Genomic DNA, 23,445 nt, shown 5'->3' with positions numbered 1-23,445 from the left:
CTGAAAAAAGAATAAAAGGCTCGGTAAGCCCACAGGAAACCAATGGGCAATTGTAAGTCAGTTGCTATGAAGTACCCTGTGTCCTTTTTCTGATCCTGTTTTTATTAATTCCCACAATCAGAATAAAAAGGAAGGAATGGACAAAGGCCAGAGACTGAAAGTGCTGCTTCATTTCATACACAATGAAAAAGTTTGGATGTTTATCCTGATCTAGGCCAAGTCTTTTGAAGCTTTAAAAAGTAGTCAGCCTCCTAACAGCACCTTTCTTAAAGGATTTTGATACCATTCTTTCTCAGTTACAACTTAGAAATGCAGAGATCCATAAAAATTAAAAATCATAATGGTAAAGTATTAACCAGATCTTCAGAGACCTTCACAAAATTTGAACTCAGACTGAGTTACAGGTATGAAATAAATTTAATAATTTCTTCTTTTTTGCTCAGGTTAACCTCACTTACTGTTCAACAGTGAAAAGAGGCAGGGGGAAAAGAAACCACAGAGATTCTGGCATGAAAGTTATTTGGTGTTTCATTCCAACCAATACAGGAAACTTAATAAATATTTACTTTTTTTTTTTTCTCCCCGACTTAATAGCAATTAATGTGTAAGAGTAACCTTAAGGTTTCTGTGCACACCTGCATCTCTTGAATCATCTTTCCAGTTCAAATATTCAACCCAATAAAAACGTACATTCAATACAAAAAATAACAAACCCAAAGAACTAATTTACCTTTTTCTTCAGCAGCACCTCATAAGAATCTCATCATAGGAGATACTTTGGATGCATGTTATGCTGCCTCAGTTAATCACTGCAAAAACTTCACCAGCTCTTATGGGCAAGCTACTCAGTAATGTCTCAAATATTTGAAGAATGATAAATGTCTACAGTCATCCATCTGAAATAAAGCAGTATTGAAAAGGATACAAGATTACAATACCTTATAGTATTCTGAAGGATCAATGATTAAGTGACATCTTGCAAAAGGACCCTCTGGGTTTTTCAGCAAAGAACACCAATGCTCAGCATAATTTGCTGAAAAGAAAAAAAAAAAAAAAAAAAAAAAAAAAATAAAAGGAGAATGATGAAATTATATCATTACATTCATTATATTCACTTTTCTTCTTTGTGCCATGTCTAGTTATGTTGTCACATAATTGCAATGCAACAATACAAATGAGAACTGTGTGCACTTTGGGAAGTGGAGAAATTACACGCAATCACTGTACATATATTTTTATTCTCTGATCCAGTTATCTAGCAGTAGACATACAATCATAAAATCAAAAATCATATCTTACTGCTTCAGCTTGTCTACATGGAATGTGACAGCCCTTTCTGTCTGGGAACCATAAATTTAAGTTAAACATAGGGATAAATAATACTAGGAAATACAATCTGCCTTTGCAGATAATATAAATTACTGACCTTGCTTCTGAACCTTCCAGCTCAGGATTCCTCTACAATCACCTCCTAAACTTTCATTTCAATTTGATGGGAAATCAGTGCTCATACATATACATAGTTGCAGAAATTATTCATTTGACAGTCCTCTAAAAAACTTCAGTGCTACGCTACAGCTCTTACACACCTGTGGCAGTAATATACAGCAATTGCTGCTCATTCTGGCAGAAGCCAACCATCTGACTTAGTGTGCTTACCGCTTTCAATGCTGAGACTGCAGGGGTCTTCCAGATTCTCTGTCTGGTCTGTACAGGTGGACTGAGCTTTCCATGTGTTAGCAAAGGCAGACCCTGTGGCTTCTACCAGCCCACAGGCTGTTTTAAAGTCATCACCTTCCATTCCATTAAAGTTTCCACAAAGACCTATTGAAAAAGAAGGTAAAAATTTTACCTACTTATTACTCGTTCTCATTTTAAAAGGTCAAAGGGAAAGGGACAACTGATGACAAACATTAGAAACTGAAGTTCATACAGCTGATTATTCCACCTCGATATTAATGCACGCTATGAGTACTGAAGATTTAGGAGCCTTGTTTTAAATCTTTAACCTCTTGAAAATAATAATCTTTATGAAGATATTTCTGCCTCAGGAGATCACTGCCCTAACCTGTATTTTTTATGTTTTCTGATGATATTAAAACCACAAAATGCACCAAAAACCTGGTTTTGTGGATAGTTAAAAATTAAAAGTGAACACAGAAGTAAGGAATATTGTAAGAAACATTCATGTACTGGCACTGGAGTGATAGGTCACTTCAATATGAAATAATAAAAATGTATTTCTAGTTTGTTTGAGTCAATTTTCTTCCAATGTTTTGGTTTCTGCTTTTAGTTTCCTCATTTTGGGTCAATAAATAGCACGAATTATCCCTTATGCAAAGAATACATGACTCTTCAGCTGTGCAACAGCATGGCTTTGCTTCCCGTTTGAATAGACACTTGCCTTGAAGTTTTCCTTGAACTGATTGATCCACAGTCACAAACAGCTGCATGACTGGAAACAACTGGATCTGCAGCTGAAGCCCAAAAGAAGTTTGTACAACGAGGTAGTGGGAAGATGGCTTGAAAACTGAGAAGCTAGCTGAAAAACAGAACATGACCTGTGCAGTAAACACACACCATAGGCTGCTGAAAGAAACATTTCTTATTAGATTCCAAGGTAACACCTGCCATGAAAACTCTGAGATCAAGACCAAATTAATAATTTTTTTCCTCTAAAAATCACTGGTCATCTAGATACAATGCTGGTCCTCACTAACTTAACAAGTTGGTTACCTATAATGACCCATCCCTGGGATCAGAAGCAAATTCATATTTTCTGCAATACAGCTTCAATGCTAACTCATTAATGCTGAGCAATCTGAAGAGCAAGAGGTATTCTGAGAAAGTATTATCCCAGTACTGTTGCATAAAATAAGTAATAGGCTTGTCTCTACAAGCTAATACATAGCTAAGTACTACTAATAATAAAATGTTAGACTCTTATACATGAGTTAATCAATCCATCATAGAAAAATCAGCAGAACTGACATACAAAGCCAGTATAGTGGAGGAACAAGGCTTCCTAATTAGAATCACAGAATATCTCAAGTTGGAAGGGACCCATAAGGATCACTGAGTCCAACTCCCTGCTCCTCACAGGACTATTTAAAACTAAACCATAGGACTAAGAGCACCATCCAGACGCTCTTTGAACTCGAACACATTCAGTCCCATGACTGCTTCCCTAGGGATCCTGTGCCAGTATCTAACCACCCTCTCAGTGAAGAACCTTTGCCTCATGTCCAACCTGCACTTCCCCTGGTGCAGCTTCATTCCATTTCCTCATGTCCCTGGAGAGACCAGACCAGCCCCTCCTCCTTCTGCTGCCCCCCTTGAGGAAGTTGTGGACTGCGATGAGGGAACTCTGCAGCCTTCTCCTCTCTAAACTGAAGAAATCAAGTGACCTCAACTGCTCCTCACAAGTCTTGCCCTTGAGCTCTTTCACAATCTCGGCCGCCTTCCTCTGGACACACTCCAATGGTTCAATGACTTTCTTCTATGTAGGTGCCCAAAACTGCACCCAGTACCCGAGGCGGGGCCGCCCCAGTGCCACGCAGAGTGGGACAGTCACCTCCCTCGACTGGCTGGTGATGCTGGGCCTGACGCAGCCCAGGACACGGTTGGCCCTTTTGGCTGCCAGGGCTCACTGTTGACTCCTATTCAACTCACCAACAACCCACACCCCCAGATCTCATTCCGCGGGGCTGTTCTGCAGCCTCTTGTCCCCCAGTTTGGATGTTTAACCAGGATTACCCCGTCCTGGGTGAAGAATCTGGCACTTGCTCTTGTTAAAGTTCATACAGTGGGTGATTGCCAGCTCCCCAGTCTATTCACATCCCTCTGCAAGGCCTCTGCCCCCAAGGGAGTCCACAGCTCCTCCCAGTTTAGCATCAGCAGCAAACTTACTTAATGTACGTTTGACTCCTGCACCCAGACCATTTATAAAAACATCAAAGAGTGCTGGCCCTAAGACTGAGCCCTGGGGAGCCCCACTGGTGACTGGCTGCCAGCCTGATGTAGCCTCCTTTCCTGTAACTCTCTGAGCCTGGCCCATCAGCCAATTGTTCACCCAACATATCATGGACTTGTCTAGCTGTATGCTGGGCATTTTGTCCGGAAGGATGCTCTGAGAGACAGTATCAAAATCTTTGCTAAAGTCTAATAAAACAATATCTACTGGCTAACCAATTTCTTACAACAAATCTCTAAACCTCCAGCTACACACTGTAATTGCTTTTGTGCAAGCATTCATGAGTGCATCATCCCACAAATGATAATCTTTCAGATGAAGAATTACTTTCTTGCAAGTAATTTGCCATCTGCAAATAGGCCAGTAAATAAGAAGCAACACATTGTGTCAGTGTGATGACTGAATATATCTAAAATTGAGTGATAAAGAGAAGTTCTACATTCCTTTCAAAAGTTATTCCTAGAGCTCGCAGCTGCTGTCTGATAGTGACCTTCCACCATAATTTAGGCTCCTAAATTAAGTGATCTGAGTCAGCCTCTGAAAGTGTCTGTCTAAATCTACTGATTATATAAAAAGATACTGATGTCTGAAATGAGCTGGGAGATGAAATGATGCTACACAGTACATCCTTCTTTCCTGCCCCAGTTGACCAGAAAATACAGCAGTTGCCTTCTGCTAGGCTTTTTTCCCACAGGAGAAAAAAACATATGGGGAAGAAGTAGACATGCCTGAGCCTCACCATGCCTGAGAGCCAGGACATGCCCACATCATGTAGCCAGACTTGGAAAGCACTAAACAACCTGACTATAAAGATGGGTAAGTTATCTGCTTTGAATTTAAGCTATGACAATTTCTCTTTTGTAAGATACTTGCTGAAGAACATTCAAGATGTATGAAAAAACTGAAGGGACATTTTTTTCAGTCATCCACTGTATACAGAGTCAGTCTGCCCATGAAATTCTCAGTGGCAACCATTGAATTCCATTCATCCCCAAGGTGTTCCAAAATCTGAACAAATTTCATATACCTCTCTTCCACTTTTGCCTTGAAAAAGTGCATCCCCACACAAGGTCAGGTGTGTGACACGACACACAAGGCTATGTCCCTTACCTGACACATGAGGCACGCTCACTGTCATCTCATTCAGTAACACACTGCCATCTGATCTGAAAACCACCACCTGCATAATAGCAAATAGAATCAATGAGGTTCCAGGCACTGAGAGGAAAAGGAACTAACAAAAAGAAAAAAAATAAGAGGGGAGACATTTTGCACATTTAGACTGTGACTAGAACTTAAAATCCTTGAACGGAAGAATCTGTCTGAAAATCGAATGTGGCAGCAGGCCTGTAGGATATAAGTAAGGATTCATCTTGCTACTCAGTGTTTCACTTACACCTGCCTACAACAATTTATAGCAGTAATGAAATGCAAAGCTCTTTTATATTAGGCACTTTGGTTTCAGCAAGTAAAATAAAATATTGGGCCTTAAGGCTCTATAGAAAGTTCCTATTCCCTGTAAAAGCATGTGCCGCACCTTCAATTTAATGATTTAGTATGATTCTGGCAAGCTTCCTCATAAAATACTCATCTATACATACAGAAACATAAAATGATGGGTTTCTGATTTGGTTTGGTTTTGTTCTACTTATGCTGGCAGGGACATAGAAGACCAGAAACACGAGAGGAAATTAAGTGTACATGTATGTGAAATCATGTATAAATATAGTCTAGATATTCCAATAACCAAACAGAATACTCAAGGGAATGAAAATATAAGTATTTAAGAACTTTGGATTGTACCAACATTCAATAATGGGATCTCTTCTGAAAAAGACTCAATTAGATCTCTGAAATTATATGTGAATAAAGTAAAATATGGTGAGGGGAGGAAGAATGGTACTCTTATTTCCAGCCAGCCTGGAATACAGTGGGAATAATCATATAGCACAGAGCAGAGAAGGGAAGAGGGGAAAATGTTAGCTTATTTGAATCTCATGATCATTTTCAACATATCTAGAAGAACCCACAGAACACTTACATTTTTTTTGTGATCTACTAACAGCACAACAGTCTTCAAACACGTCTGCCTGTCTGTGGAGCCACAGGGAGCCAGCTCGGCCAGGAGAGCATGACTGTCATTTACAGTACCCTACAATCACAGGGAAATACATGTCCATTAGTCAAATCAAAAATCCCAAAAGATAATTTCCAAAAGAAAGGCTAGAGTCATCAGTTACAATAACAATTACTATAGAATTTAGCTATTAAGACCACCATTTCAGCACTGGCTCTGGAAGCTGAAAGACCTTTCAAATAAACTCAGTGGTATATTTTCTAGTTCAACAAGATCTTTGTCATTCTCTAGAAGAACAAGCACCAGTTATTTTAGGGAGATGTGAATGAAATAGCTGCCTAGTTCCTTTCCCTAGCTGACTCTGACAGACACAGAAACAGCTATTACAGATCCAGCTGAGAGCTGCTTATCCCGAGAACTAATGATTTTTGCAGTCTACTTATCCATGCAGCCAGAGGGATCCTTTGATTTCTTATACATGAAGGACTCCATTGGATAATGACTGAATACATAGCCTACTATGACTAAGTTAACTACCCATTGCAGTAAGTGGTCGAATTCCACCTTGGGTTATTACACCCTGAATTTTCCAGTACAGCTTTTAGCATTTTTGCTTCCCTCATCCCATGAAAATGGAAAACAGTAACAATTCACAGCTGTTACATGTCAGCACACAGACACTTGTATTTACTCTACAAGAGAAAATCCCACAGTACCTTGGCCAACACATAGTAACAGTCTCCATGGAAGGTGTATTTCTTCCCATCAAAGGTGGTGATATGGGAACCTCCTTCCACTGAACATGTGCCTGGACAGGGTAAATCTTTGCACGTCCATCTGCCTGAATCACAGGTGCTATAAACAGACAAATAATTTAAAAATGCTTGTAGATATTACAGGACCTGAGACCACCGAAAACATCTGTACACCTAGCAAACAGCAAGATATCCCCAGATGTTTTAAAACTGTTTCTTTGACCGTTTCCTTAAGATTTCTCTTCTGCCACAGGTACAAGAAGACTTTTCAGAAAATTGTTTAAGAAGACTTTTCAGAAAATTGTTTGTATAGACATGTAACATAAAAGTCAAATTCAGAATGTTTTCAGAAAGTATCCTATGACTAAGTGGAAGTTTGAAAAACTCAGACCCATTTACAATTACTCAAAGAAAGGTGTATGAACAGCTGTAATCCTTACCATTCTTCACATTCATTGGTAATGCTTTCTCCGGGTGAATACTGCTTTCCATGGAGTTTGCAGTGGCACTGGCTAGCAGGTATGCAGCCTTTTCCAGCAACATCATCATACACAGTTCCTGTAAAGCACAACAGTAAACTATTCCAGCTCTTTCTGAAATAAGCAATTTCCACAGAGGAGATGTTCTCAGAGGAGGCATGCTCTCAATGTGACATAGAAAGCATAGGCTGAGATTATCAAAACTGTGAAGAATAGTGTTTCTATTGTTTGTAGTATAAGACACATGGAAAACACCTTTATCCAGCTTTTAAAACCTAAGCTTATCCATTTGTATAACTAACCACAGATGAAAAGTGTAATATAAGTATACAAGAACAATCCTAGAATTTTCTATGTTTAGATTTTCAGTCCTCCCGGCATACTCTCTAGACTATCACTGTAATGTTTTTTCCTAAGGTTGACAGTAAGTCTGAGAATTTCACTCACTGTCCCTCATTACCATTCTCTGAGCAAATTATGTCCGTTGTCTCAGAATTATTCTTCTTAAAAAACATGATTTTCTATATTTTAGCAGAATTCCATTTGTTGAGAAGTAAAAAGCAAATTTATTACCTGTTATTGTGTTGATATGTTTTAACCATAAAATCATTGATTGATTAATCAATTATGATCTCCTTTTTAAAAACCTTTATAATTATGTTCCCCTAGGAACTTAATTATTATTCGTCCCTCTAGGGGGAAAATTAATAAGTAACAATACCAATTTTTAAGATATAATTTGACTACTTTTGATATTTTAGTCATGACCTCCTTTGCCAGAGCTCTTGATCTTGTTCCATATACAATAGCTAGAATAACACGTGCCTTCAGGGCAGAAACAACCATCCATGTAGTGCTCCTCACAAAGGCTGCTGATCTCTAAGTGTGAGCAAGTATCCATGCAGGGTGAGCTGCTTTCTCTATAGATCATGGTCTTAGGACAGGTCTTGGCTGAAAGAATGAGAAAAACACCACCGGTTATCTGAGTGTAAAGTCCATCATTCCTGAGAAACCACAGATCATATCCCCTACTCCCCTCAAGTCAGTGCTGTCCCAAGCCAGACTCCATCTGGCAAAGCACGTTTGTCTGTTTCTGAACTGCTTTCCCTCCTTTTTATATTTTCTTCTTTTTGTTTCAAATAGACCAAATTATCCCAGTCATATGCAGAATCAGACCTCAAAGTTTTTAATGGGAACAGAATTTCTACTTGCTGAAAGAGATTTCTTAATAATGAAGGTCAGAGAAAAAGAAAACAGGAAGAAGATTGTATGCAGTTTATTGAACTACTGGTATGAAGTTTATAATATATTCCTATAGTTTTGCAAAGAAGGAATTCATTTAAATATTTCACAGTGCTACTTGTTTCTTTGTAAAATTTATATAGCTGCTTACGGCAAAAGTACTGTGTCCTCCATTCACCCGGCCGGCCACCTGCATGTGAACACTGGCGAGAATACTCAGAGATGGTGCTGCAGAGGCAGAAGGAGTCCTCATTTCCAGTACATGCACACTTGTCCTGCATGCAGGCTTGGATATATATTTCCAAATTAAGGCGTAACCGACAATCAGCAAATGCAGAGGAAGTCAGCAACCTCTCACACTCATCACGCTAAGGAAGAAGAACAATAATATTTTGAGAGATTCGTAAGCACCTGAGCTTCTAGACACTTCCTGTCTTCTCATAAAAACTGTTGTCTTCTGAACAGCAACAATTATTCAAGAAAAGGAGAAGAAACCTGGAGGGGACAGTCTTCCCAGCTCCTCACACACTGACTCTCTGTAGCATAAGGGTGTCTCCAAGTGCCTTTGCAAGTGAAGTTCACCACTAGGAATACTCACATGCCCATTACAGCTTGGAAGAGCCTGAGTTTCGTCAGGATCTTCACATCTGACATTAGGTTTGCTGATCTTCTGTAAATTCCCATATGTAATTGCATTGTAGCTTGTAACTATGAGAAAAAATTACAAAGAGGAATTGCTGAGCCCCAAAAATTGACAGCAAGGAGCATCTGATTCCTGTAACTCTACTAATCAAAGAAAACAGTTGTTATAACATCAAATATGCCTGTCAGTCCCAGGTGTCTGCTCCGAATTAAGTCTATTATGTCTAAGTGAGCTCAAAAATTTAAAGTGGTAATGGGAAAAGAAGACCAGTAGAGAAAAGAACAAGATGATTCATATCTGGAATAAAATAACCTTAGGCCAGGACTGCAGCACTGGAACATAATGTTTATTCTGGTGCAATCACAGTAATGTCCCAGGTGAAATTTGCTCTCCTGCGATACTCCTATGCATAATGCTTATCAGCCTATCTTCTGTGATAACTGTTGGTATGGTGGGATGACTAACCTCCATTGATAAACTCATTGTAGATTGGAACTCCATTGTAATCCCCACAGAGACCACATGTATGGTTATTAAATCTGCTGTCCAGCTCCACCTAGGTAATAGAAAAAAAAAAAAAAAAAAAATCAGAAAATAATTATCTAGAGTATGAAGACATTCCGAAGAAAATATATTTCCTCGAAAATGAAGTCACTAAATGACAGAAATGATGGTGAACGCAAAACTCTTAGGGAAGTAGCTACTGCAAATGGATTTGTAACATAGTTAATAAGCACACAGATGCAAAAAGTAACACAGAAAACTGAAGAAAGTGACTGAAGCTCCTGTACTTCAATGATGGCAGTAATCACCATGGTAATAAAGATGGAAAGGAAAGTATTTTTGAAATCAGAGGACTATTTTTTTTTTTTTTTTTGAAATGCCAATAAAAAAGACTTGGATCATACATACCATCAGTGCATCTTCCTGATTCCATATCAGACTCAGGCCTAATTTGGCATAAACCTTAGTGTAAATGTCATCGCTCTCAATGAGCACACCAGAGCTGTAGTAAGGTGTTTTCACACTAGGAAGAAAACCAGAGACTTTGCATTAGTACAGAAACACAAGAGGTGACATGAATGTCTGTAATAAGCCAAATACCCTATTGAATAGAGAAGCCAGTCTCTGTCTACCTGATTCTCCCTGTACAGGATACCTTGTTTTAATGAGGCACAAAATCCTCTCTGACACTTCACATATTAACTCCTTGCCTTTAAAAAGCAAACGAATTTCAAAGGCAAAACCTCCCCAAGGGTATAAGTTCTTTAAGAAACAAGCCAAAACGTCAGATTTCTTCAACTTAATCAAAGGAAAATCCATCACCATTATGGTATTAACAGAGGATACTCAAACACTCACTAAAAATTTACTTCCAAGAAAGAAGTAGCAATATAAATAGAAGCTCTTCTTTAACAAATGATCTGACAGCCATTTCAGAGAGAATGAATATTCCTTTGCAAGGATCTTCCTCATCAAGAGAGAGTTCGAAAAGCACAGGCAGATACAGGGACTGCCAACAAAAGTTTGAAAAGAAAGGAGCATGGTAAGAGGAATTCAGTAGTTTGCTTCAGTAGTTCATTGCTTTAAGCTTGGCAGGACCAAGTTTGTTAATGGTGACAGCAAGGCATATCAGTGTGATAGAAGATATTCTGCAGAAGGCTGAGCATAAAAGGTTTTGCCTGATAAGGAATCAATTCTCCAGATCTCCCTCCTGCTCTTGTATGTCTGTCTTACAGCGTGCTATGTAACAAACCACACTGCTGGATTTCATTCAGCAATAAAGGGATTGTGGCAAGCAGCCTAATCCTATAAAATCTAAATAACTAGAGTCTGTTCAAACAGAAGTAGTGTAAACTGGAATCCAGTCGAAATAACCAGTTCATTTTCTACAGATTTGTCAATATAAATGTTTCCTATCAGGATTCATATATGTTTAGGCACATCTCCTCTTAACTAGTCTCTTGACTGGAAGAATGTTATCTCCTGATTTCCTGTCACTAGGATTTTTCCAACTGTTTATCTCGGGCGTTTTTAACATGGCCAAATCACTTACTTATCTAAATACTAGGCAGGAACTCAGAAGCCATTATTTCTACTTTTGGCTGCATTGTTCATCCTCTGGACAATGAGGCCTTAAGAGATCATGTTTTTAGAGAGGGATTATAAAACATTGAGCAGCTTTTCACCTTTCAACTATCACAGCATGTAATATTTTTTTTTTTTTCTTAATACTGGGACATTCAATCAATCTGTGGCTCAGGTACCAAAGGACAAATTCATACATTTTTCTACTTTACAGTTTTCACTTCAGCAGTGTAAAATGCTATTTTACATAACAATGGATCATATTTCATTTAAAGAGCAATATTGGAAATTAAGTTCTACAAAAGGCTAAATCCCTCATGCAGCAAAAGCATGTTAAGAAGGGATCTATTGTTTTATGAACAAGACCTAACACAAAAAAAAAAAAAAGGCTTGGTTTAAGAAAAACAATTTTAAAAGGATTTTTGAACTTGTTTTTCATTGAGTTCTTTTTCAGACCTGAGTACATAGTAAAGGGATTTTTCAATTTGGGGCAAGAATACATTTTTTATAACTTCATATAATTTTGTAATGATTTCTGGTATGATCCTTGGAAAACTGAATGTTATTTTTTGCCTTTGAACAGATTTTCATCACAGTGTCTTCCAAACTTCAGAGGAAAAGCTGAATTCTGGGCAAAACCCAGTACTACGATGACAATAGAATAGATTTTTTTTTTTTTTTAATTATGCTAAAACAGACTAACAGCCAGTTTCTTCCATCTTCAGAACTACGTCTTAACCTATGAGTTGCTTCACTTGCTTCAGTGCGTATACATGCACATAGTGAAAGGATAGGCTAACAATAGGAAAGGCTGGGTTAAGACACTACTTGGTACCAGTACCAGTTCCTTGTGCAACCATGTTACAGGAGGAGAAAAATACTGCAGCTCACTGTGAAAAGGTACACATTGCCATGTACAAATTAGTGTAAATTTTGACCTGCATTATATCTGTTACAATCCCTTGAGGAATGGCCATCAGACCTTAAAGAATTATTTATGAAGCTCAGAAAAAAGCACCTCTCTTCTGCCACAACGTAAGAGAAAAAGACTCTGCAGAAGTGCATCTTCATTTTTGAGGATTTGTTAGATCATCTGCTAAAGTAAACTCAGGGCGACGCCATAAAACAAATGAAGCTATGTCATTTTATGCCAGTGAAAGATCTGGCTCATGAGCTGCGCTGTTTCCTGAACAGCCAGAAGAACAACAAGTCACTCAAGCATCTTCCTGACTGGCATTTAAATCATCCCTTATACCACTGTAGAAATAACAATTAATACTAAAGCCCCTCCTCAAATAAATTTTTATGCTGGATTTCAAAGGATTGAGATTTTTCACTTGTGGAAATGCTTGTAGCTGTTATCTTAACAGTATACAGACAGCTGTGTAAAGAATCAATCCTGCTTTCATCTTCCCAGCATGTTTCTCTGAAATACTATTATACTAAAGGTACTTACATCTGCCCATCCACCACAGCCAGTTTTGGCTTGAGGTACACTGTAAAGTCCTTGATTGTTATCAGAATATACTGAATCTCCGGGTGGTTATTGCTGTTCAGAGTACGCTGAATGTGGACAGAGAACTCCCTATAAGATTCTCGGCAATCAGAAGCAAAATTATACTCGCAAATGCCAGGAAATTGATAGACGTCTCCATCAAAAGTTTTGAAATGATTGTTTCCCCAAGTGCTGCAGACATAGTGGCCATGGTTTCTTGTCCTTCCTGTTAAGTGAAGAAAAAGAAAAAGGCATGAAAAAAAGTGAAATGAATGAACTAGCATTAAGAAAAGGTAAGTGTTGCATTTTACAGTAGAAACTACTTGCAAATATGTGCACAGTGGTTCCGCAGATCTCAAGCCTGATCAAGTATCTGCCTATTAAGCAGAAGAGATGTGAATCTCTAATGGAAAATAAGACATCAACAAATACTGCTGAGACCTGGTCATGTCTTATAATCCTCACTGAGGTGAAGGAACTTGTCTGCATGAGGTTGGGAAACTTAACCCTCTGACCACTAACAAGCTGATGCATCAGTGCAATGGAGCTGCTCTGCCAAACATATAAATTTATTCTGAATTGCAGTATTATTTTTATCAATATTAAATATTTCTAAGAGCTATTTTCTTCCCCGATGCAACATGCACTAGAAAGGAAACAGAGTTAGGAAACCAAGGAAGTACGACTCCTATTCTGCAAGGAAAATAGCTTAAATGTTATGAAAAGGACAACAGAGGTTTTTAAATAATTCCTTCTTTTCCTAATAGAAATAGTGATTTCTATTACTACAGAATAGAAATTCTTCAGAAGATAAGTCAGAAAATAACAATGGTAGGAGAAGAAAAAAAAAATTTAAAAAAGATAATTTTTTTGCAATAGCAAAAGATGAAGATGATGATATTTGTTCCCTTCCCAGCCATTTATATCAACAAATAATACAAATTAACACAGTATCTGATAAATCTCAAGATGCTGTAGATTAGGGGTGAATATAAAAACTAGGCATACTTGGAAAGCTTGCCACAGTATCAAAAGCACACATGCTACTCATCTTCACAAGGTTTTCTTGCAGTGTTTAATTTGAGAACGCAAAACTATCAAGTGGACCTGTAAGTTGTCGTGCTTTGATGCTATCAGTCATACCAGATGCATCCAAGCCAATCTGGTATGCTCCTCTCCCCAGAAGGAAGGCTACATTGAGATTGTCCCAGAGCTCACATCTGGGATACCAAATGCAAGTTAATTCTTTCCTCCTGTTTCTGAATTCAAGATGCAGCAGACCAAGACCAATACACCAAACGTGGTCACTACACAAAGTTCATCATCTAGTCCTCCAAAAATAGTTTTCAGTATGAGAGCTCCATTTCAACACTTCAGAGAAAGTTGATCACAAATAGAGTAAATTAAAGCTTTTACAGAAGGATTATTAATGTCCTGAATGACAAAATGAGCTTTGTCCAATGTCACTACATTCACTTCTGAAGAAAGTATTTATGCATTCCGAAGTGACAGAAGGCACAATCATCCGCTTTCTTCATTGCTGTAACAATGAACCTCCCAAACTCCTATAGCTGCTTTCTGCCAAGTAGTTGCCATAGCTAGAAAAGTCTCAACACATGGAAAGAAAAGTAGCACAGAAAATACATTCCAAGCACAACAAACTAGAGCTTAATGAAGTAGATATAGGTACTAATCTCGCCAAAGAGCAGTATCTGCATATGTTGGCTGATCCACATAGACTTAGTATTTGAAAGTTTAAGAAATTCAAGGCACCTTAAAACTCCGGTGCGATATTTAAATGTACTGCCTCCTCCTACCTATGCAGTGGTATTTTAATTCTCTCCCTCTTTTCCAGGGGGCAATCTGCTACCGTTTAATTTCTAGAGCTTACCTTTTCTTATTTCATTTGCATAGGAAAGAGCCAGCCAGAGCATAAAAAGGCTGGCAACTCTTAGCCCCATGGTGGCTAAGGTGGGTGAACTGGGAACTCCACTGAAAACTTTTCTTTATATAATATCCACTGAGGCAATTGATTCTATCACAGGGGAGGAGATACAAAGGGAGGAAGAAAGAGGAGGGGTAAAAAAAATAGGCGTGATATTTGCAGAAGATAAGAAGTAAACAGACAGGTATTTTCATCATAAATGAAGGAATTCAGTATACAGGAAATGGTATAATATTGATTCAGTAATCACGCAATTTTTTTATTGCTCTATTCCATCTACAGGATACTATGCTTTTAAATCCTTCACATGCTCACGCCAAGTTTAACCTTCAGTAACTCCTATAACAAATAGTGAATTTTGGAGTGCCTGAACAAAGAAATCCCTTGAAGGATGTTTAGGATGAGATACCCTCAAACAGTGGCTTCAAAGCCAAAGGATTTTTCATTTTTCACCATCACATGGAATGATTTCTGTAAAAATTAAATGATGCTTGTGAAGCTTTGTAGACAACAGTAACCCCTACAAATAAAAATTATATACCATACATTATAAAATTATTTTACAGGCAACTGTTAGATTCCTTTCATTTGTAAAGCTCTGGGGAGCTTCTAAAACAAGGAATAGCCCAGACTGCATATTGTGCCCAAAAGATAATTGAGATGGGGTGACAAGGTAAGTTCAAGGAATTCACAGCAAAAGAGATGCTCTATCAGACATTGTCACAGTGCAACAGAAAGTCCATCAAAAAGGTTGTAGGGACTCTCACAACATACTAAGCTTTAGGAAAAAAAAAAAAAAAAAAAAAAAGGGGGAAAACATTACTGTCCATACTGAATAACATTTTTTTTCAGTGAGTATCCCCCTAAACGGCTCGTTCTTTCTTACCTTCTGTGTGAACAATAAATTTGCAGCCTACTGTCCCAAGCCAGATCCTGCAAAAGCTATATGGCCAGCTTTGCTTTGTGCAGAGAAAAACGAAGAGGGTCCTTAGAAGGAGAAAGCAGAAACCAGAACCAGGAACCAGTTCAGAATGCTGCTTCAGAAATACAAGATTTCCGCACACACTGTATTTTACGCTGAAAAATTCCTTTGAGAAGGTGTTTCTGCATGTCTCTTCAGAAAACAAAACACAGACTCCTTGAGGTAAAATACACTTCTTTCAACAGATCTTTTAACATGGCTGCTTAATATCACTAACAGGGTTTACTTCTTAAAGTTCCCAGGCCAAGCTCTATATTTTCTCACAAAAAGTTTCAGTGCAGTGTCTAGAAATCTCTAATCCTCTTAATTGTTCAGAGTGTTCCTTACTTTCATTGCTCAAATTACAAGCATGACTTTTATATTTTGTAAAACACCAGGGAAACTCTTCACTTAGCCCTTCTGGCTGCCCTAGCCAACTAGAAACACCTTTTTGTAATAAAGGCATGGTCTTTAGCTGTTGTTTTATTTGCTATTTTTATCTCAAGTACAGCCTACCCTCAACCTGAACATCTTCCTGTTTTCCATCAATACATCTCAAAAGGTTTTAGACTTTTTGCTTTTCCTATTTGAGGATACAGATTTGCACTTCTCACACTTACATAAATGAGAGAACTCATAACACTCAGCATTCATGACTGAAATTTAGTAGTCACCATTTTCTCCTTTGGAATTCTATCACTAGAATAATATAGAATTGATTTTCCTTCTTGGAAAATAAAAATAAAACCAGTAATAACCAGTAACCAGTTAGGAAAAAACATTTAGAGAAAAAAGAATAAACTCTGTCTACAGAGACCTTTCCTTGACAGTTACTTTATCAGGTCTAACTTCTTATGACACCTCAGAGACATCTCCCATCTTGGAATTTTCTGTATTTTATGTCACTAAAGGTCCTAGCTCAGAAATGTTTTCTAAAAGGTTTATGAGATCCCTGAAGGACCTAATTTTGAGCTTTTTTTTTTTTTTCTTCCTGTGTTTTTCCAGATAGTCTCCTGTCTGAAACTACTATTGCCCAAGAAAAAAAGAGTCTCCATGACTTAATTCATACACAATCTTTGCAAACTGTAACAATAACTCCATGTACAGAGCAGACCTGACCCCATTTTAGATTAAATTGGATGTTTATGCTCACAGGTGTAAATTGAAAATTTGCATATTTTCCATTCAAGTTTCCCTGCCACAGAACCTCTAGATCTGGACTCAGCCTCAGCTGGGACTGTGAAAGGTAACCATCCTTCACCTAAAGATGCACCATCCCTCAGTTCAATATGCTGATGTTTTTCTCCTATGCAGGTGAGAGATGTAGCTTTCTTTAGGTGATATGGATAGGTGTAACCCCTTGAAGAGCTGCTCTTAGCCAAGCATCACTAACTTTTAGTGACTGATTTTCTCTGCTCCAGCATGCCTGTACAGGGAACATGATTCCTTCTTGGGCTATAAAACAGGACTATTTTCCTTCTTCAGCCTTTTCTTCTCAGACTGACCAACAGCTCCTCACTGTCCCTTCCTCTGACATAGAGGAAGATGTGGCTTGCTGTGACATCCCAAACTGGAGAATAAGGGAAAGGAACGTGCCTTTGAGCACTGAGACCACTCTTACAGAATTTGCACTCAAGCTTACATGGCTGTGCTGATTTGAGGACAACTGAGTACAGATCCTTATCTTCACAATTCGTAACTATTTGTACTTTTCCTAGCATTAGAAACTGTCCTAAACCATATCATCTCTGTTTCCTTATTGCCAGAATGGTAATGATCCTGCCTACCAGCTGCTTTATATGCCTTTCAGGAATAATCAATTGTTGAGGTAGACATCATAGCATGTTTCATTTCATGCTCAGCTACCTTACATCTTATTGGATTATGCATTTTAAACCAGAAGAATCCTACTGTTAATGCACAGATAACTCTGCATCCATATGTATGCATTAATTATTTACTATAAATTGTTTGACAACCTAAAGTAATCAACCCATTTTGGAACAAATAATTCTGCTTTAGCGTTATCATCTTTGCTTTAAGCTTACATCAATTCTCTACATCTGAGTTGACCTGTGTGGAACTTCATGCCATCCCTTGCTTCCGGTCATCTTAATCAGAAGTAATTTTCCTCCTTCCAATACTAGGTGTTCATTTGCCTTTAAAATCAATGATATTTCTTAATTCTGCATGCACTTCAATCCTCTCCCAGTAGGGAGACTACAACTGAAAATGTATAGAATCCTAACTGGGTAAAAGCTATATCACTGTGCAAGTGGCATCACCAGAACAAGAGATGAGGACTGTTTTCATATTTAGGTCCTATTGCTGAGTCTTAACAGAGATAGTTTTTTAAAAGTTCCTGAAATCGATGAGCAGAAATACAAGTTCCCATAATCTTCCACTATATGCCTGACCTATGAGCCCCAAAACCAATGCTACAACAGCCCATGCTAAAATTCAAAGTTAAAAAAAAAAAGTTGATTGCATAGCAAGTGTGTTTGTTATAGCAGCAGATGCAGAAGGAGAGATAAAAAATGTGTTTTGAGTCATAGTTGTGTCAATGTATTGAATGTTTTCCTGCCCTTAAACTTTTATGAGACTATTTCTAATCATTCCATCAGCATAGCTAACTTTTAATGTTCGTATTAATTACAGTGTAAATTTATTTTGCAGTATACTTTCTGTTAAAGAGAACCTATACAGAGATTATCTTTATTCTGACTCACACTGCAGAAGAAAATGGCCTATATGGAAAGTTTATATTACTTTAAGATAAAATTAAGCAGAGATCTGGCTAGGCTTATTGTTTTAGGAAGAACAAATAATTTTTCAAGAGTTGGGGTCTATCTCTATCTGTTAACATACCAAGAGGAAATCTCTTTGCAGTCTTGTCACAGCAATCCCAGAATGGCCACTGTACAAATACCTCAGAAAGTGCAATTTTACCTGGTGACTGAAATTTTTTCTGTATCTGCTTTTGTATTCCTGACTTGCTGCTAATCAGGGACTGTCAAGCCAAGAAATAATGTTCTATCAGTGATGTTGCTCCGCAGAAGTAGCCATGGGATTTTATTCTGCTACTCTTCCACCTGCCAGCATTTCACCAGAGAACACAAAGCTTTCCACATGACCATCCAGCTGCATGATATACACATCACTCCCTTTATCTCAAGCATAGAGATGGGTTGTCTGAACTCCCTGGCAGCCATTATAAAACAGCTCTGGCAAAACATAAGCAGATTGTGAATTAAGAGATATCTGACACCAATCATGATACTTCCTTGACTGAGACACCAGTAAGCACTCCATAACACACCTTGACAAAAACTTAAGAAAGCACAGAGACAAGCAGCAGAAGGCTGAACAGTTCATGAAAGAGAATTTTAAAGCAATGACGCAGAAGTAATGGGGATGCATTTCCTTTTGGTATGTATGCTGTCAAGAGATTAACCTAAAATTATCAACACAAAGGAACCATTATTTATATGGATGTACTGAAATTATTAATTTATGGGGTTCATGTTATCGAATAGTCAGAAACAAATGGCAAAACCTCCATGGCTATAACCAATTTATTGCTCTCAGACTTTCTAATGGGGAGTCACTGGTTACTATTTTTACAAAAAAAACCTTTACAAAAAGAATACCCAGCATGTCCACTTACATGTATTCAACAGTCAAACTTTTATTTAAGGAAATGTTACAAAAACCCACATACTTTTGATTGATCCTAGGTCCCTTCTTGAAATGGGCTAATATCATGTAATTCATTATCCTATCAATTTACCCTAAGGTATTGGATTTCTGACTGAACTCATCTCAGCACTACCACTAATTTAATCGCTGTGACCTTGAGCAAGTCTATTCTTTATGGGCATTCCTTTTATTCCAACAAATACGGTAGTGTAAGGTATCTGCTGATGCTAGCTGGAGTACAACATTCTCGCATGCCCTTCCTTAAACGGTTTGGCATAGAAAGTTTAAGATTAGCATCCATTTTCCACTCATAATACTTCCTTCTTTTGTCAGTAACTCATACTCTGAGACTAAGGTTGCAAAACATTTCTTTCTCTTACAGTTAAGTACAAACGGGGATAAACATGTGACACATTTACTGGAGGTTAGGAATGGATGTAGTAAGTAATAACTTCAACTAGTAATCTTTCCTACTAACTCTTATCTTCTAGAAAAGGTATGTCTGTGAAAAGCCTCAGTATGACAGCGTCTATATGAGTACACATGTAAAAATATTTGATGATTTAAAAAAAAAAAAGATTGGTACAGTTCTCCTTTGCTTAAGCATCTATGAGATTTACTACAGAGCAATGGACAAAGCCAAGAAAAGATGACAGAGAAAAGATATCAAGGGAATTACACTCCACATTCCTTTCTCTCTGGCAATTTTACCCCAGTGGAGTGGGATTTCCCGAATTTATTTTCCCTCTAGAAAACACTGGAAAGAAAAATATGCATTTTTTTTTTCCTCTGTCCTCTGAAGAATTTTTTTTTTTTTCTTCTGAAAATACAGCTCCCTAAGAACATGGGAAAAGTTCTAGGCAAAATTCATGCACCTAAACCTGTGTTCACTCAATGAAGTTCACATATCAAGGACATGTTAGAGAGAGTATGAACAAGAAGAAAAGTGAGCATACTTGTTTTAATTGCAATTTTTTTCTACTAATATTTTATATCATCTCCTTGTCCCAGAATTCCTACTGACACTGGAAATGAAGTAAATTTTCATTTACTTACTATTTTCAAGTGTCATATGGGAAATCAGACTCACCTTACTGCCACAAACAAAACGAGAGAGCAAACCCATCGCTTTTCCCTTCCTTTTTGCAGCAGTATATGGATATGTCCTCCAAGTTAACACTTGTTAAGAGTTATTTTTTAGCTTTCAAGACAAGAATTTTTGAATGACCCTCCAAATATTACACTGAATGCCTGCTCGGTACAGTATATTCTCCCATTTTACAAAATGTCCAGTCTAGTCACTTGCCTGATAGATTAAACTTTTTCCCATTTTGTTCAACTCTTGATGGAATGGATTTCTTAATGGCATGTAGTCAATATTTCCACTAACCTGACAGAATTTCATAAATTTGAGATTTAATATCAAATAGCTGAGATAAACATTCTGAGCCATGGTGTGACTATGGTGATAGTTCCACAGGACAATATGGAAACCTAGGTTCATTTGCATGATCATTTAGCTAAGAATCTTTAGTCTTCCTCCTCCTACCATCAAATATTATGGTTCTGATGGTACAATTTACTACACTTGTCATAGTTATGGTAAAGTTTAACTTTTTTCTGTATGTTAAATAAGCAGTCATGTAATTACTAGTGCCTTCTGATGTGTGTGAGGGAAAAACTACATCAAATGCATGAATACATAACCAAGGCTTCCAGCTGCCGTGCACATTTTCTAAGAACATTACTTTATAATTAAATTTTGAATCATCAAAAAGACAACCTTGTCAATACAGAGTTCTGTTTTGTGAACATAACAGTGTATAATGAAGAATGCTTTGAGAACTGCTGCGTCCCACACATCAAAGGAGAGGGAAGGATGAATTAGACAACCTGAGAAGTATTTTCTTTCACACACTTCCATGATATTTTGCACTGTTTGTGTTTATTTTCCAGGCATTTTTCAAAATTTGAATTTGATCACTCATTAAGGTACCTTTTGAAATGGGGAAAAAGAGAACAAAACTGCCAAAAAACCCCATAAAATAGGTTTGAGCGTCCCTTAATGCTTCTTTTCAGTTACTGCTTTTTTAGATGTCAATTCTCAGAAGCAGATCATCTGCACTGCAAAATAACAGCAGTGATACTGACAGTCCATGTCATCCAGTGATGTATTGCATCTACTAAGACTACCTGCATTCAAATTTTGGAAGGGCTGGATAAAAACAATTTGGCAAAAAAAATTCTGATTATAACTTCAAATTATAAGTAATTTGTGTCTGGAATAACTGCTTCCCAGAGTATCAGGATACCTCACAGTTTTGATCTATGTTTCTCCACAAAGCTCCTATCCCAATATTTACAACCTCAGAATTAAACACACAGACAAAGATACAGAACCATGAAAGTACTTGGGCAATATGCAGCAAGGGCTCAAAATGAGATGTACACATCCATCATTCTGAGCAAGGGGCTACCTGGGAAATCTCAAAAAAAAGTATTATATCTAAATTTTAACTCTTTTCTGTGGATCATGACTAATACCTTCATAGACACAATTCTCTTCATGAACACAGGTGCTTCATGCCTTTCAAAAAACAGCCTTTTCTCAAAATTATGCCAGAGGAGGACTATTTTCATTCCACAGTTCAGTGAGGTCTGACTTACCTAGAATTGTCTTGGGGACTCACATTCACATCTCCTGTGAGAATATAGTTAGACTAGATGACTGTTGTAAGTCTCTTCCAACTGAACAATTCTACTCTGATACCCAAATCCCTAGGCTCTAAGGTTACTTTCTCCTTTTGAAATTCTTCAACTTTGTACAGAATACTTAAGAGTTTCACTGTTCCAAAGCCAAGGAAAGCAGGAGTAAGCATGACTCTACAATGTAGAAATTAGAGGGATTTGCTGATGAGAAGAGGGAGGAGGGGCATGGTGACAGTTAATCCAAACGTTTGATATAAAATATAGCTCATATCCAGGGAATAGAAACTTCGGTGTGGATATAAGCCCAAATTGTTTAAGGTCTTTTACAAAGATGTTTTTCAGTTTACTCAAAGAGAAAGATTTTTTAAAAAGAAAAGTTAAATTCTTATCTTGACTTGTACAGTAAGACTTAGTTGAACATACCATAGCAGAATGTGTAAGAGCACGGAAAAGGTGGATAACAGGGTAAAATCATCTTTCTCTGCCAAGTCTGAAGAACAGTTATTTTTCCAGCAAAGCTTCCGTATGTTAGAAACATTACAGAGAAACAGTATTTCATAACAACTCTGTAAGAGATGTTTGCTGTAAGCAAATAGCTTAATAAAAAAGCTAAGTTGAAAGCAGGTCCAGGAGATAAGTGATAGTATCTTCTCTGTACTTTCCCGAGACAGAAACCAGAGTAAGATTTCCAGTTCAGAACAGTACCTCATCAATATTGCGTTAAGTGTTCCTCTAGTCAGGCAATCCTGTAATTAGAAAAAAAGAAGATTATTTTTCCTGCTGTGGTGGGTTAACCTTGGCTGGCTGTGGACGTTCCTTCCTCCCTCCTCTCTCTCACCACTACATGCCATTTTACCCTTTCTTAAATGTATTTACATGGAGCTGGTACCAGCTTGGCTGATGGGTTTGGCTGTGGTGGCTCTGCCGGAGCTGGCTGTGACGGGCTGTGGCTGGCACAGGGCAGCCTCAGCCTCTTCCTGCAGAGTTCCCCCTGCAGCTCCCCTGCTACCAAAATCTTGTCACATAAACCCAATACGCCTGTACATCAACAATTAAAGAAACATCTCTACCATTTCAGAGCACTGCATGTTTCAAAAAGGATTTTTTCCTAGTATTTTAGGCCAGACTGAACATGCTTGTCTATAAACTAACAATGCAATTAGACATTTACTCTACAGTAAATGTTCTTCTGTAAAGCATCCATCATTCAAAAAAGGTGTTTAAAACAACAAAAATGATAAAAAATGGTCATATATAATGCAGATTTATTACAAAGTACTCAAGGTAACTTAAGATATTACAGAAATGGAGAGACTGAGACAGGGACATGAGCTCTTGAAGATGACTATTATAATAAAACAAAATGTAAATCATACTTC

At 37.7% G+C, this 23,445-nt stretch overlaps 1 protein-coding gene across 1 annotated transcript in view; it reads right to left on the bottom strand.

The window, feature by feature from the left end:
- Window positions 1–14,713, bottom strand: part of MUC2 (mucin 2, oligomeric mucus/gel-forming) — a 51,703-nt gene extending 36,990 nt beyond the window's left edge. Inside the window, exons 1-14 of the mRNA XM_042784873.1 lie at window positions 14,644–14,713; window positions 12,714–12,978; window positions 10,082–10,196; window positions 9,635–9,725; window positions 9,125–9,234; window positions 8,678–8,894; window positions 8,110–8,235; window positions 7,246–7,363; window positions 6,767–6,905; window positions 6,015–6,125; window positions 5,084–5,153; window positions 2,405–2,542; window positions 1,660–1,824; window positions 939–1,033 (exon numbers count right to left, since the gene is read on the bottom strand). Of these exons, the coding sequence (XP_042640807.1) occupies window positions 939–1,033; window positions 1,660–1,824; window positions 2,405–2,542; window positions 5,084–5,153; window positions 6,015–6,125; window positions 6,767–6,905; window positions 7,246–7,363; window positions 8,110–8,235; window positions 8,678–8,894; window positions 9,125–9,234; window positions 9,635–9,725; window positions 10,082–10,196; window positions 12,714–12,978; window positions 14,644–14,713 (1,830 nt within the window). The remainder of the gene's footprint in view (window positions 1–938; window positions 1,034–1,659; window positions 1,825–2,404; window positions 2,543–5,083; window positions 5,154–6,014; window positions 6,126–6,766; window positions 6,906–7,245; window positions 7,364–8,109; window positions 8,236–8,677; window positions 8,895–9,124; window positions 9,235–9,634; window positions 9,726–10,081; window positions 10,197–12,713; window positions 12,979–14,643) is intronic.
- Window positions 14,714–23,445: the final 8,732 nt, after the last annotated feature.

Source organism: Tyto alba, unplaced genomic scaffold (genome assembly GCF_018691265.1).
Source record: "Tyto alba isolate M040663 unplaced genomic scaffold, T.alba_DEE_v4.0 Super-Scaffold_8, whole genome shotgun sequence".
Lineage (NCBI taxonomy): Eukaryota > Metazoa > Chordata > Aves > Strigiformes > Tytonidae > Tyto > Tyto alba.
The sequence above is the reverse complement of the archived record's forward strand: the minus strand, read 5'-3'. Positions and strand labels throughout refer to the sequence as shown.